The following is a 14826-nucleotide window of genomic DNA, read 5'->3' on the forward strand; positions in this document are numbered from 1 at the left end:
CAGATGCCAGTATTGTGCCACTTCAGAACTAGCTCCTTTGAATGGTCACTGATTGGATCAGTGGAGAGGGAAAAAAAAGCTGTTTCTTTACCAGAATGTCCAGGCAGGCGGACTTGAGAAGTGTGATCTGGTCAGCGATGGTGAGGGTGGTGAAACCCGGCAGACGCTTGGCAAATTCCACGATCTTGATGATGCATTTGGTAGAGAGCTCGCTGAATTTGTCCCATAAGCCCAGATCGAGTTGGACACGGTGGTCTGAGCTGGAGTTCTGACCACAAAAGCAAAACACAAAAGACTGATCAGCGGAGGCGGAGACGGAGGCACGCAACCCTGTTTGCATCGAGCGTGTTTCCGAGCCTTTCACGAGACATTTACATTTTCCATCCATCACCATGGAAGAAATCCATTTACATGTTGCATCAATCACCGGGAGGCCACACAGATGGCTAAATGGCCAACTGAATTAGCCGAGCCGTGGCTTTGCGGGGAAAAGACGCCGTGGATTTAAACGCTACTCGGGGGAAGTGCCAACGACTTACGGTGGTGTATTTTCCCAGTTGGCAAAGCGAAGGGAACGTCTCTTGGTGGGCTTTGCTGACTTTATTGACCAGTTCCTCCAGTTCTCCACTTAGCTCGTAGCTCTCTGGTAGAAGCACCTCCTCTTTTACGTCCTTCTTCTTTTTGTTTCGGTCGTTGCGTACCGCTGTGTGAAGAAAGCAAGAAAAAAAATTAAATTAAATTTTTTTTTTATAAAATATGCCTTTATTCGTCCCTCAGTGGGGAAATTTGCATTGCACAGCAGCAAGCAGTACAAAATACACAATATAGAAAAATAAACAATATAAACAACCCAAGTATTAACAAAATCAATAGTTTTACCCAGAGTAAAAAACTTTGATTTGGTTCCAATTTTCTACAATAAAAGCTCTGATAAAACATTCCACTGTTCTCAAATATCTTCATTTTATTTTTTCTACACAAAATAAGATGAAAAATAAACAAATCAAGAATAAAGAAAATCAATCAATCAGTAATAAATAAATATAATAATAATAATAAAAACTTAAGAAAGCACATATAGTTGGTGGGTAGACAAATGATTTTTTTCACATTAAAATGAACAAAGCATTATTAGAGCCCTGTAGACATGACAAAACACGACTATAGTCACATTTATACTCTTTTTATTTACAACATATTGCGCAACTGCAGGGTCACATGAGACACATGCTAACTCGCAAACTAGAGAGCTAGCCACCTAAACGGTAGCCTTCCAGTTATTTCCTTTCAACTTTAAATAGCCAAAAACGTACCACTTCCACACGGATAGGGAGGATAACTATTAACAGTTATTTAACCTTTAACATGAACATGAATCAAACGTAATCATTTTTTTCTGGGTACATGATACCATACAGCATCCATATCAAACTTGCGCGGGCCGCACTGACATTAAACTTTCATATCAAGGCGGGGGCCTCAAAGTAGTGTCCTGCCGGCCACATTTGGCCCGTGGGCCGTGTGTTTGAGACACATGCTAACTCGCAAACTAGAGAGCTAGCGACCTAAACGGTAGCCTTCGAGTTATTTCCTTTCAACTTAAATAGCCAAACACGTACCACTTCCACACGGATAGGGAGGATAACTATTAACAGTTATTTAACCTTTAACATGAACACGAATCAAACGTAATAATTTTTTCTGGGCACATGATACCATACAGCATCCATATCAAACTTGCGCGGGCCGCACTGACATTAAACTTTCATATCAAGGCGGGGGCCTCAAAGTAGTGTCCTGCCGGCCACATTTGGCCCGTGGGCCGTGTGTTTGAGACACATGCTAACTCGCAAACTAGAGAGCTAGCGACCTAAACGGTAGCCTTCAAGTTATTTCCTTTCAACTTAAATAGCCAAAAACTTACCACTTCCACACGGATAGGGAGGATAACTATTAACAGTTATTTAACCTTTAACATGAACATGAATCAAACGTAATCATTTTTTCTGGGTACATGATACCATACAGCATCCATATCAAACTTTAGCACTAACATTAAACTTTCATATCAAGGCGGGGGCCTCAAACTAGTGTCCTGCGGACCACATTTGGCCCGCGGGCCGCGTGTTTGAGACCCCTGATTTAGAGCCTTAATATTGCACGTGGAGATTGATGAGATATTGCACAGTGACTATACTGAATGTAAAATGATTATTAATTATTATTAATGATTGTGTCTGCTGGTGGAAGCCAAACCTGAGTTTGCCCTAAACGGTAATAAACTATTTCCTTCGGCACAGCTCGGACCCCCGCTATCGCCTCCTAATCGCCACTCTCTTCCTTGCCCATCTCTCCATCAAGTCAAGTCTCCCCCTCCTCCCACTCCTCCCCCTCCTCCCATACTTTCCTTCCTGTCAGGATATCCACTAATAGCAGAGGCACAATGTGATCCCGGTCTTAACGTACATCCCACACAAAACATTACACCCACATACATTTCCCTGGGGTTGGCCGTGGGGGGGGGGGGGGGCACACAATAACGTTCGGCAGCGAGATATTACACTGAAATAGGAGTTCAGAACATTCAGACTCACCTTCCTTGGACATTCCGACCTCAAAGCATTTCTGCAGCCTGCAGTACTGGCAGCGGTTGCGAGTGACCTTGTTAATTTGACAGTTCTTGTCCCGGTGGCAGGTGTACACCATGTTCTTCTGGATGCTGCGACGGAAGAAGCCCTGGAGCATCGGGACCAAGCAGACAACAGGAGAGACGGTTTCGGTTTTAGCCAAGTCAGCAAAAATTAAATATGCGACATTTAATTGTTTCTTTTTTACTTAAAGACAGTACCATGCTATTTTCTTTTCTTTGTCGTTTAATTTCCTTAAGTAATGGAAACCATGAAAGTCATTTGCTAAATGCTAGCGTTGTGTTACTACCACAGGATCTTCTCACCTTGCAGCCCTCGCAGGAACTGACCCCATAGTGATACCCTGAGGACTTGTCCTGGCACACAAAGCAGGGCTTGTAGACCCGAGGTGGGGGAGGTGGAGATGGAGAACTGGGCACCATTTCTTCTGAGCTGGTGCTCTGGGTCTCCACCGCTATAGAAGAGGGGGGAAAAAAAAAGATACGTCACAAATCATTGTCCTTGGAATACATGAAGCATGGCGGATGTTTGGAATTGCTTTCAATGATGGAATGACAGCCGATGGCATTCCTTTTCTTCTCAAATGATTTGGGAAGCCGGAGCAAAACAGACAAAAACATTCCCGACTCAGTTTGCTCTCATCCAGTTTATGCTGGAAGGGGCAGAAGGAGGTTTATTGATGAGGTTTCTTTAGACCAGGGGTCTCAAACATGCGGCCCGCGGGCCAAATGTGGTCCGCAGGACACTAGTTTGAGGCCCCCGCCTTGATATGAAAGTTTAATTTGATATGGATGCTGTATGGTATCATGTACCCAGAAAAAATGATTACGTTTGATTCATGTTCATGTTAAAGGTTAAATAACTGTTAATAGTTATCCTCCCTATCCGTGTGGAAGTGGTAAGTTTTTGGCTATTTAAGTTGAAAGGAAACAACTTGGAGGCTACCGTTTAGGTGGCTAGCTCTCTAGTTTGCGAGTTAGCATGTGTCACAAACACACGGCCCGCGGGCCAAATGTGGTCCGCAGGACACCAGTTTGAGGCCCCCGCCTTGATATGAAAGTTTAATGTTTGATATGGATGCTGTATGGTATCATGTACCCAGAAAAAATGATTACGTTTGATTCATGTTCATGTTAAAGGTTAAATAACTGTTAATAGTTATCCTCCCTATCCGTGTGGAAGTGGTAAGTTTTTGAGTTCTATTTAAGTTGAAAGGAAATAACTTGAAGGCTACCGTTTAGGTCGCTAGCTCTCTAGTTTGCGAGTTAGCATGTGTCTCGAGACCCTGCGGTTGCGCAATATGTTGTAAATAAAAAGAGTATAAATGTGACTATAGTCGTGTTTTGTCATGTCTACAGGGCTCTAATAATGCTTTGTTCATTTTAATGTGAAAAAAATCATTTGTCTACCCACCAACTATATGTGCTTTCTTAAGTTTTTATTATTATTATTATATTTATTTATTACTGATTGATTGATTTTCTTTATTCTTGATTTGTTTATTTATTTTTCATCTTATTTTGTGTAGAAAAATAAAAAGTAAGATATTTGAGAACAGTGGAATGTTTTATCAGAACTTTTATTGTAGAAAATCGGAACCAAAGCACTGAAAAAGTTTGTATATTTTTCTGTTTTTAATAAATGTGTTGTTTTTTTTTGGAAAACCTTTGTTAATACAGCTTGTTTATCCCAGTTAATTAATTCCAGACCTAAATTTGACAAGTGAATTTCCACAAAATAGGATTTAATATCGCTAATTTGAATTTTTTTACAGTTTGAGCATAAAAAAACTGTTTTTAAGCATTATTAGAGCCCGTGGACATGACATAACACCCCTATAGTCACCATCTTTCTTTAATGCACAGGCTAAGGAACCACTACACGGACCGCGGCTTTAAACATATTATTAAACATGTTATTGTATGTATGTATTGTATGTATTGTATGTATCATGCGTGTGTATCGGCTTGGTGTTGATATCAGATCAATATTGAAGACTGTGTCGGTATCGTATCGGAAGTGAAAGTATGGAGTATGGCGACACCCGTATTTACCGTTCCCCGAGCGTATGGACCGTTGACAAAACAGTTTGACTGTAGCTGTTATTGATTGACAGCTCCTCCGATAAGGCGGCGAGTCAAAACTGGCTGCTCATCATTCCACAGACTGACACGGTCTCATGACAACACGTAACACACACACACACACACATACACACTAGTGTGTCACACGATGATGACATCAGCAATGTAACTTAAAGTGGTGTATTAGCATGTGTTAGCAATGCTACATTAAACGTCTCGCTATAGCGGTGGAACTAATGCAGGCCCACCACGCATGCAGACACGCACCCCTTTCAACTCCCCCCATTAGTCACCCTTAAACTTCACCCCCCCCCCCGCCCCCCCCCACTGGGTACCCCACCAACCCCTGACACACAAACCCTATTTTTCCTCTCGTTTCCTGGCCCTAAATTCCTCGGCACAGCCCTGCCAGGTTTTAATAGAGGCCTTGGCTCGTAAGGCAGCCTATAAAAGCCGTCCCATAGCTGGGCTGGGGGGGGTAGGGGGGGGGGGGCCCAGTCGGGCTGGCCTTGGCTTTATTGGTACTCGGTCACCTTGGGTAGCTATTCACACCGGCAGCTGGAGCCCCCAACCCGTAAAAGAAGCCAATCATAAAATAAAAAAACAGGGAAGCTCTAAAATTCTAACTTTTACTGCACCCCCCCCCCACCACCACCCCCACAAAGTCCCCTCAATGGAAAGCACAGAGAGCTAGCCTAAACTTAACCTACAACCCCCCCGAGCCCCCCCGATGTGACACCGAGGGCTGAAGTGAAAACCACCAGCTTGGCTTTTTTTTTTTTTTTTTTTTTTACAAGGGGAGGGGGACTTCAAAAAGAAGAAAAAGGACATAAATGGAGGAATTTGATCGGGACGGGGGCAGCGGGGGCAAAGGGGCAATAGGGGACACTGAAGGAAGGTCTTGTTCAAGACCAAAGTGACCATTAGCAACACTTGGGGCGGCCCGGTCCTAGATTATTGATGACTAACAGAAATAAACATTTTTGAACATTTTTGGGCTTTTTTCGCTTCTTTAGCCCCGTCTTATACTTATTGCACCAACACCCCCCTCCTCATCCAACGGTTTTGCTACTATACCCCCCCACCTCCGGTGGTGCCATCATGATGGGGACCACAGCAGTGGGAACCCTTTGGTGCTATCATGTGTTTGTTGTATGCCGACGTTTTTTTTTTACAGTCCTACACGGTTCTCCTTATTTGGAAGTTCGTTTTTTTCGTTTTTTTTGTGTTCCCCTTCTGCCCCCCCTCCTTCATCGCCCGATCATCCTGTCCTATCACCCATCGTTATGGGCGGATGATTAATGAAAAAAAGTACGAATCATAACATGTCAAACATTCATTTGGGGGGGGGAGCCTATCCCAGCTGTCCGGTACACCCTGGACTGGTGGCCAGCCAATCCTCCCAGGGCACATATAGACAAACAACCATTCACACTCACATTCATACCTATGGACAATTTGGAGTTGCTAATTAACTAGGCTAATTAACCTAGCATGTTTTTGGAATGTGGGAGGAAAACCCGGAGAAAACCCACGCATGCACGGGGAGAACATGCAAACTCCACACAGAGATGCCCGAGGGTGGAATTGAACCCTGGTCTCCTAGCTGTGAGGTCTAACCACTAGACCACCGTGCCGCCCCACGTGTCAAACATTCATTCATTCATTTTCTACTGCTTTTCCTCATGAGGGTCGCTGGGGTGGGGTGGGGTGGGTGGGTGCTGGAGCCTATCCCAGCTGTCCGGTACACCCTGGACTGGTGGCCAGCCAATCACAGGGCACATATAGACAAACAACCATTCACACTCACATTCATACCTATGGACAATTTGGAGTTGCTAATTAACCTAGCATGTTTTTGGAATGTGGGAGGAAACCGGAGTACCCGGAGAAAACCCACGCATGCACGGGCAGAACATGGAAACTCCACACAGAGATGGCCGAGGGTGCTAGTAAACTACGAGTCATTCATTCATTCATTCATTTTCTACCGCTTTTTCCTCACGAGGGTCGCGGGGGTGCTGGAGCCTATCCCAGCTGTCTTCGGGCGAGAGGCGGGGTACACCCTGGACTGGTGGCCAGCCAATCCCAGGGCACATATAGACAAACAACCATTCACACTCACATTCATACCTATGGACAATTTGGAGTGGCTAATTAACCTAGCATGTTTTTGGAATGTGGGAGGAAACCGGAGTACCCGGAGAAAACCCACGCATGCACGGGGAGAACATGCAAACTCCACACAGAGATGCCCGAGGGTGGAATTGAACCCTGGTCTCCTAGCTGTGAGGTCTAACCACTAGACCACCGTGCCGCCCCACGTGTCAAACATTCATTCATTCATTTTCTACTGCTTTTCCTCATGAGGGTCGCGGGGGGGGGGGGGGGGGGGTGCTGGAGCCTATCCCAGCTGTCCGGTACACCCTGGACTGGTGGCCAGCCAATCACAGGGCACATATAGACAAACAACCATTCACACTCACATTCATACCTATTGACAATTTGGAGTGGCTAATTAACCTAGCATGTTTTTGGAATGTGGGCGAAAAAACGGAGTACCCGGAGAAAACCCACGCATGCACGGGGAGAACATGCAAACCCTAGCTGCGCTAACCACTCGACCACCGTGCCGCCCACTCAAAAATGTTTGACATCACTAAATTCGACAAAGAAAGAGGGGCCACCCCCGGATAGAAAGACTAGTTTGACGATAGTCTTGGACCCGCTTCCCTGACTTTCAGACAGTCCCGGGTCGCCACAGGAAAAGCCGCCCCGAGCCCCTTTCCCCTTTCCCCTAAACTCAGCTCCTCAGTGTTTAGAAAACAAAGCCCTGTGAAATAAGAGGCCCTCCTTATCAGCGCCCTGATGCCTGGGGCGCCATTAGCATGACAATCTGCCGGCAGAGGTCTGTGAGCCGATGACGGACGGATGAGATGAGAAGAGCGGGATAGGTGGCGACGGAGGGGGGGCGGGGGGGGGTCTTAATAGATGTAAGACGGAGGAGGGATACTTATCAGTTGCCACTGTTGCTTTCCTGCCGGGTATCACGTTACTAATCCTTTCTCTCATTGCTACGTACGCAAGCGGTGGCTAGCGCTAATGCATCCGTACGCAACTCAAACGGGAATATCGCAACACCGGGAACAAACATTGCTTTGGTGCTCGAGTGGTAGAACAGACGAGCGGAATCATTAGCCTCGTTAGGAGGGAATACGACAGGAATAGCTTGACTGCTATTCTGAAGGTGACCTCTAAAAGGTCAATTATTTTAAATTCTGGGTCACGTCAGCCGCGCAGGAAGAGGAGCGTGCGGAGTTTCTGGTAACACCGACGGCGCCGTGTTGTTCGCTGGAGCGGAAACGGGAGTGCGCTGAAGGCGTGACGCCGCGGCTCGTGCTCGCTGTCGCAACGGCGTGCTTTTAACCCGAGCGGCGTATGACTGCGTCTGGCAACATAGCGAGTATTCTTTCACAATGGGACTGCAGATTTCCGTGTACGTGACTCGACTTGCGGGATTTGAATCTTTCATGCGACGACGCTCTTCCCCCCCGCCCCCCCGAGTGCAGCTTCGGCATGCGAGGCGTGAGAGGCCGGCTCGCATATCGTGCGCGAGCGGCTTGGCACGGTCCCGTTCCGAGGTGTTCTTCTCGGTCGTTACTGTGGGAGCGCGGCACGCTCACGGTTCCATTTGTAAAGGGCGGCTTGTTCGTTACGGTTCAGCGTCCCCCCCCCCCCCCCATTAAAATACCCGCCGTCTGAGGGGCTCATTATGTTTTTTTTTTGTTTTTTTTTTGCAGCCCATGTGACTCTTTGTCTTCGTCTTTACCTTCATTAAACAGCCTGCAAAGCTTGCGTGTTCGTGACGCAATCAGAGTCCGGAATAAAAGTTTGTGCAAGACTCAAAAAAAAAAAAAAAAAAGGGGGGGGGGGGGCACACAGTAGGCCTCTGTGCGGTCACATAGAAGTGCCAGAAGGGGAGCAGATTGAACAGCAGCTCGGAGGACTCGCCCTTGGCTCTTTACCGCAATGCTACACTAAAGATTTGGGGGCTTTAAAAAAAAAAAAAAAAAATTAAAAAAAAAAAAAAAAAAAAAAGAGGAAAAGAAAGTACCACACCCTTTCTTTCTCACAGTGCCACTTTCCTCTTTGTCTCTCAACCCACGTCTTCCTGCCATCCCTCTGAGGCCTCCTCTGCTGCAAGGTCTCTCTCTCCCTCCCTCATACTCATTTCCTTCCCCTTTTTTTTGGTACCAGTTTTTCCTCAGGATCTCCGTCACCGCTTTTGTAGCCGCTTCTGCTACACCCTTTTACTTTTCCCACAGCTCAAATGATTCCTCCGCTTATGCGGCACACACTTGAGCTTGCATGTGAAAAAAATCTCGCAAGAGTCCATTGTGTGACTTACGCAAGGCACAAAAAAAGCACGCACAATCTAAGCTGGATACAATTGAGTGTGTGTTGACATTTTGATTAAAAGGTGCTGAATCATGATCTAAGACACGGAAGAAGACATAAAATGTCTGCCAGTGTGCGGTTAGTGAGCACACTGACCGGGGAGGGGGGGTCAAATAGTGGTATTAGATAGTTAAATCAGGGGTCTCAAACATGTGGCCCGCGGGCCAAATGTGGTCCGCAGGACACCAGTTTGAGGCCCCCGCCTTGATATGAAAGTTTAATGTTTGATATGGATGCTGTATGGTATCATGTACCCAGAAAAAAATATTACTTTTAATTAATGTTCATGTTAAAGGTTAAATAACTGTTAATAGTTATCCTCCCTATCCGTGTGGAAGTGGTAAGTTTTTGGCGATTTAAGTTGAAAGGAAATAACTTGAAGGCTACCGTTTAGGTCGCTAGCTCTCTAGTTTACGAGTTAGCATGTGTCTCAAACACACGGCCCGCCGGCCAAATGTGGCCCGCAGGACACCAGTTTGAGGCCCTCGCCTTGATATGAAAGTTTAATGTTAGTGCGGCCCGCGCAAGTTTGATACGGATGCTGTATGGTATCATGTACCCAGAAAAAATTATTACTTTTAATTAATGTTCATGTTAAAGGTTAAATAACTGTTAATAGTTATCCTCCCTATCCGTGTGGAAGTGGTAAGTTTTTGGCTATTTAAGTTGAAAGGAAATAACTTGAAGGCTACCGTTGAGGTCGCTAGCTCTCTAGTTTGCGAGTTAGCATGTGTCTCAAACACACGGCCCGCGGGCCAAATGTGGCCCGCAGGGCACCAGTTTGAGGCCCCCGCCTTGATATGAAAGTTTAATGTCAGTGCGGCCCCGCGCAAGTTTGATATGGATGCTGTATGGTATCATGTACCCAGAAAAAAATGATTACGTTTGATTCATGTTCATGTTAAAGGTTAAATAACTGTTAATAGTTATCCTCACTATCCGTGTGGAAGTGGTAAGTTTTTTGGCTATTTAAGTTGAAAGGAAATAACTTGAAGGCTACCGTTTAGGTGGCTAGCTCTCTAGTTTGCGAGTTAGCATGTGTCTCAAACACACGGCCCGCGGGCCAAATGTGGCCCGCAGGACACCAGTTTGAGGCCCCCGCCTTGATATGAAAGTTTAATGCCAGTGCGGCCCGCGCAAGTTTGATATGGATGCTGTATGGCAGGGGTCTCAAACACGCGGCCCGCCGTCCAAATGTGGCCCGCAGGACACCAGTTTGAGGCCCTCGCCTTGATATGAAAGTTTAATGTCAGTGCGGCCCCGCGCAAGTTTGATATGGATGCTGTATGGTATCATGTACCCAGAAAAAATGATTACGTTTGATTCATGTTCATGTTAAAGGTTAAATAACTGTTAATAGTTATCCTCCCTATCCGTGTGGAAGTGGTAAGTTTTTTGGCTATTTAAGTTGAAAGGAAATAACTTGAAGGCTACCGTTTAGGTGGCTAGCTCTCTAGTTTGCGAGTTAGCATGTGTCTCAAACACACGGCCCGCGGGCCAAATGTGGCCCGCAGGACACCAGTTTGAGGCCCCCGCCTTGATATGAAAGTTTAATGTCAGTGTGGCCCCGCGCAAGTTTGATATGGATGCTGTATGGCAGGGGTCTCAAACACGCGGCCCGCGGGCCAAATGTGGCCCGCAGGACACCAGTTTGAGGCCCCCGCCTTGATATGAAAGTTTAATGTCAGTGCGGCCAGCGCAAGTTTGATATGGATGCTGTATGGTATCATGTACCCAGAAAAAATTATTACTTTTAATTAATGTTCATGTTAAAGGTTAAATAACTGTTAATAGTTATCCTCCCTATCCGTGTGGAAGTGGTAAGTTTTTGAGTTCTATTTAAGTTAAAGGAAATAACTTTAAGGCTGCCGTTTAGGTGGCTAGCTGTCTAGTTTGCGAGTTAGCATGTGTCTCATGTGACCCTGCAGTTGCGCAATATGTTGTAAATAAAAAGAGTATAAATGTGACTATAGTCGTGTTTTGTCATGTCTACAGGGCTCTAATAATGCTTTGTTCATTTTAATGTGAAAAAAATAATTTGTCTACCCACCAACTATATGTGCTTTCTTAAGTTTTTATTATTTGCCCTTTTATTATTATTATTATATTTATTTATTACTGATTTATTTTTATTTTATTGTAGAAAATCGGAACCAAAGCACTGAAAAAGTTTCTATATTTTTCTGTTTTTAATAAATGCATTTTTTTTTTTTTTTTTTTTTTGGGAAAACCTGATGCGGCCCAGCCTTGCCCAGACCCTAGCTCCAGTGGCCCCCAAGTAAATTTTGAGTTTGAGACCCCTGAGTTAAATAGCTGTAAAAACCACACACACACACACACACATACACACATATATATATATGAACATGCACACGCCCATTGAGGAATTTACACCAGGACGCCAGAATCAGCATAAAGTCATGAAACAGACCCAGACTGCCGTGTGAGCGCATGATGCGCTCGTATCATCTGAGTACAGATAGTACAACCTTTCAGTGTTTGCTCAAGGGTGCCACGGCGGCTGCGGAGGAAATCTTTTCAGTTCAACACGGCATACAAATACGCCCCCCACCCCGACCCCCCTCCTTCGTTGTCGAAGGTGCAGAGCAGCAAAGGCAGCAGGTGGGATAAGTCCGTATCCTCGGGGCACATTTTAAAAAGCGGAATTACCCTAGCAGTCTGCTAGCGCTCTCCAAACACCCTTTCTTCTTTACAGCACCTCATAAAGAGCCTTTTGATATTTTCTTGATGGACTCGGCCAAGACGACATTTGGCAACAAGCGTCCCCTTTTCCTGCTACAAAGGACACACACAAGTTGGCGTAAAAAACACCAAAACGTGTGTGTGTGTGTGTGTGTGTGTCCAATGAACTCCATAAAAAGCTTTCCTCCAAATGTCCTTGTGTAGAACCTCAGCAAGAAGATCTAAAAAAAAAAAAAAAGTAGGAAGTATAATGGAAATAAAAGGTTTCTGACACTGGATTTTCATAGTAAAAGCACACAAAAAAAAAAAACAGTCAAGTGCAGTTCTGTGGAAAATATGTGGCCCCTCATCCCTGTGGTGAGCTCCAGCTGACTGTTCATCTGCCCACCAGAAGAAAGCAACGCACGCTCTCTCCTTCTGTGACTGCAGAGTGAACCCAGACCTGGCAATGCCGAGACCTCAGCCTCGGGCCATCGATCATGTCAGGAACACAGGAACCGGCATACGAGCCAGGAGAAGGAGAGAAGAGAGCCGTGGAGGGAAGCCCGGCAGCCTTTGATCCTCAGGTTGTTTCTGGTCCTCCCCAGACTTCCTCTCACCATCTGTAGTCCTGGATCTCACCTGTCTGTCTCCGCTCATTCAATTGCTATTGCTTCCTCTCCGCAACAATAGAAACCTACAAAAGTAGAAGTAGCCCGCTGTGGCTTCGGACTCGCTCTGTCAGAGGAAGTGAAGGGACGGGAGGTTAACGTAAACAACAACAGTAGTACTCCGCTCCCACTCCCACTCCCACTCCCACTCCCACTCCCACCCGTTAGGGAAGCACTGCACACCCGAATAAGACACGGCGCAGACTAGGACGACTATCCTTATTCTTTTCTTCCACCGGGCCAAATGTCCCAATACTTTTATCCGTCTACTTCAGGGGTCTCAAACTCAATTTACCTGGGGGCCACTGGAGCTAGGGTCTGGGTAAGGCTGGGCCGCATCAGGTTTTACAAAAAAAAAACAAAACGTATTTATTAAAAACAGAAAAATATACAAACTTTTTCAGTGCTTTGGTTCCGATTTTCTACAATAAAAGCTCTGATAAAACATTCCACTGTTCTCAAATATCTTCATTTGTATTTTTCTGCACAAAATAAGATGAAAAATAAATAAACAAATCAATAATAAATCAGTAATAAATAAATATAATAATAATAATAAAACGGCAAATAATAAAAACTTAAGAAAGCACATATAGTTGGTGGGTAGACAAATGATTTTTTTCAGATTAAAATGAACAAAGCATTATTAGAGCCCTGTAGACATGACAAAACACGACTATAGTCACATTTATACTCTTTTTATTTACAACATATTGCGCAACTGCAGGGTCTTGAGACACATGCTAACTCGCAAACTAGACCGCTAGCCACCTCAACGGTAGCCTCCAAGTTATTTCCTTTCAACTTAAATAGCCAAAAACTTACCACTTCCACACGGATAGGGAGGATAACTATTAACAGTTATTTAACCTTTAACATGAACATTAATTAAAAACGTAATAATTTTTTCTGGGTACATGATACCATACAGCATCCATATCAAACTCGCGCGGGCCCGCACTGACATTAAACTTTCATATCAAGGCGGGGGCCTCAAACTAGTGTCCTGCGGGCCACATTTGGCCCGCGGGCCGTGTGTTTGAGACACATGCTAACTCGCAAACTAGAGAGCTAGCGACCTAAACGGTAGCCTTCAAGTTATTTCCTTTCAACTTAAATAGCCAAAAACGTACCACTTCCACACGGATAGGGAGGATAACTATTAACAGTTATTTAACCTTTAACATGAACATGAATCAAACGTAATCATTTTTTCTGGGTACATGATACCATACAGCGTCCATATCAAACTAACATTAAACTTTCATATCAAGGCGGGGGCCTCAAACTAGTGGGGCCGCGTGTTTGAGACCCCCGGTCTACTTCATTCTCATCTTGAAGAAAGGACATTAAAAAGAAGGGTTTGAGTCAAAGTAAGCTCAGGAGGAAGAACGACAGAGCGAGACAGCAATCAGGAAACGATTGTGGTTTTCCAGCATCTGAGTGATTTGCCATGCGTGTCACTGTGGTGACTTCTGAAACTCAAACGGCAACAATCGGGCACGAGCCCACCTCGTATCGCTTGAGAAACTGCTACCATTTCACAGCTCATATCAGAAATGACTAATATTTTTTTCCTATTTTCTTACAACTGAACACTAAAGTCACATTTTTCCATGAGAACCAAAAACTCCGAGATAGAAACATCTAGAAAAAGTCCTAAACACTCCATGAGAGTATATGCTGCAGTGGGCCACATTCTTGAAGACACCATAAATCATCCCCAGCAGCGCCACACTTCTTTGCCGGACGGCTTCCTGTCTGTCAGTACAGCTTCGCCGCTTCTCTCGGGCTGTTTTGTGGACACGCTGCAAGTTTGGAGCAGGAGTTGACACATCCTGGCCTCCAGACAGCACGACTACAGTAAAGATAGGCTCGTCTGCCGCCGGAGACGAGCGCCTACCTCGTCGTGAACGTGTCAAATGTGTCGAGTGAGAATGCCTTTCTTGTGTTGGACATCCCCTCAGTAGCGTGGCTTATAAAATGATCATGTCTACAGGGCTCTAATAATATGGATGCTGTATGGTATCATGTACCCAGAAAAAATGATTACGTTTGATTCATGTTCATGTTAAAGGTTAAATAACTGTTAATAGTTATCCTCCCGATCAGTGTGGAAGTGGTAAGTTTTTGGCTATTTAAGTTGAAAGGAAATAACTTGAAGGCTACCGTTTAGGTCGCTAGCGGTCTAGTTTGCGAGTTAGCATGTGTCTCAAGACCCTGCAGTTGCGCAATATGTTGTAAATAAAAAGAGTATAAATGTGACTATAGTCGTGTTTTGTC

The 14826-nt window shown here is 45.0% G+C and overlaps 1 protein-coding gene across 4 annotated transcripts in view; it reads right to left on the minus strand.

Moving 5' to 3' along the window:
- Nucleotides 1-14826, minus strand: part of LOC131136498 (retinoic acid receptor gamma-A) — a 64134-nt gene that overhangs the window by 4609 nt on the left and 44699 nt on the right. For all 4 annotated transcript variants that reach the window (XM_058083384.1, XM_058083383.1, XM_058083382.1 and 1 more), the window contains 4 exons: nucleotides 2954-3102; nucleotides 2595-2736; nucleotides 540-703; nucleotides 92-268 (listed from right to left, as the gene is read on the minus strand). In XM_058083384.1, the coding sequence (XP_057939367.1) occupies nucleotides 92-268; nucleotides 540-703; nucleotides 2595-2736; nucleotides 2954-3102 (632 nt within the window). The remainder of the gene's footprint in view (nucleotides 1-91; nucleotides 269-539; nucleotides 704-2594; nucleotides 2737-2953; nucleotides 3103-14826) is intronic.

The sequence above is a fragment of the Doryrhamphus excisus genome, chromosome 10 (assembly GCF_030265055.1).
Source record: "Doryrhamphus excisus isolate RoL2022-K1 chromosome 10, RoL_Dexc_1.0, whole genome shotgun sequence".
NCBI lineage: Eukaryota > Metazoa > Chordata > Actinopteri > Syngnathiformes > Syngnathidae > Doryrhamphus > Doryrhamphus excisus.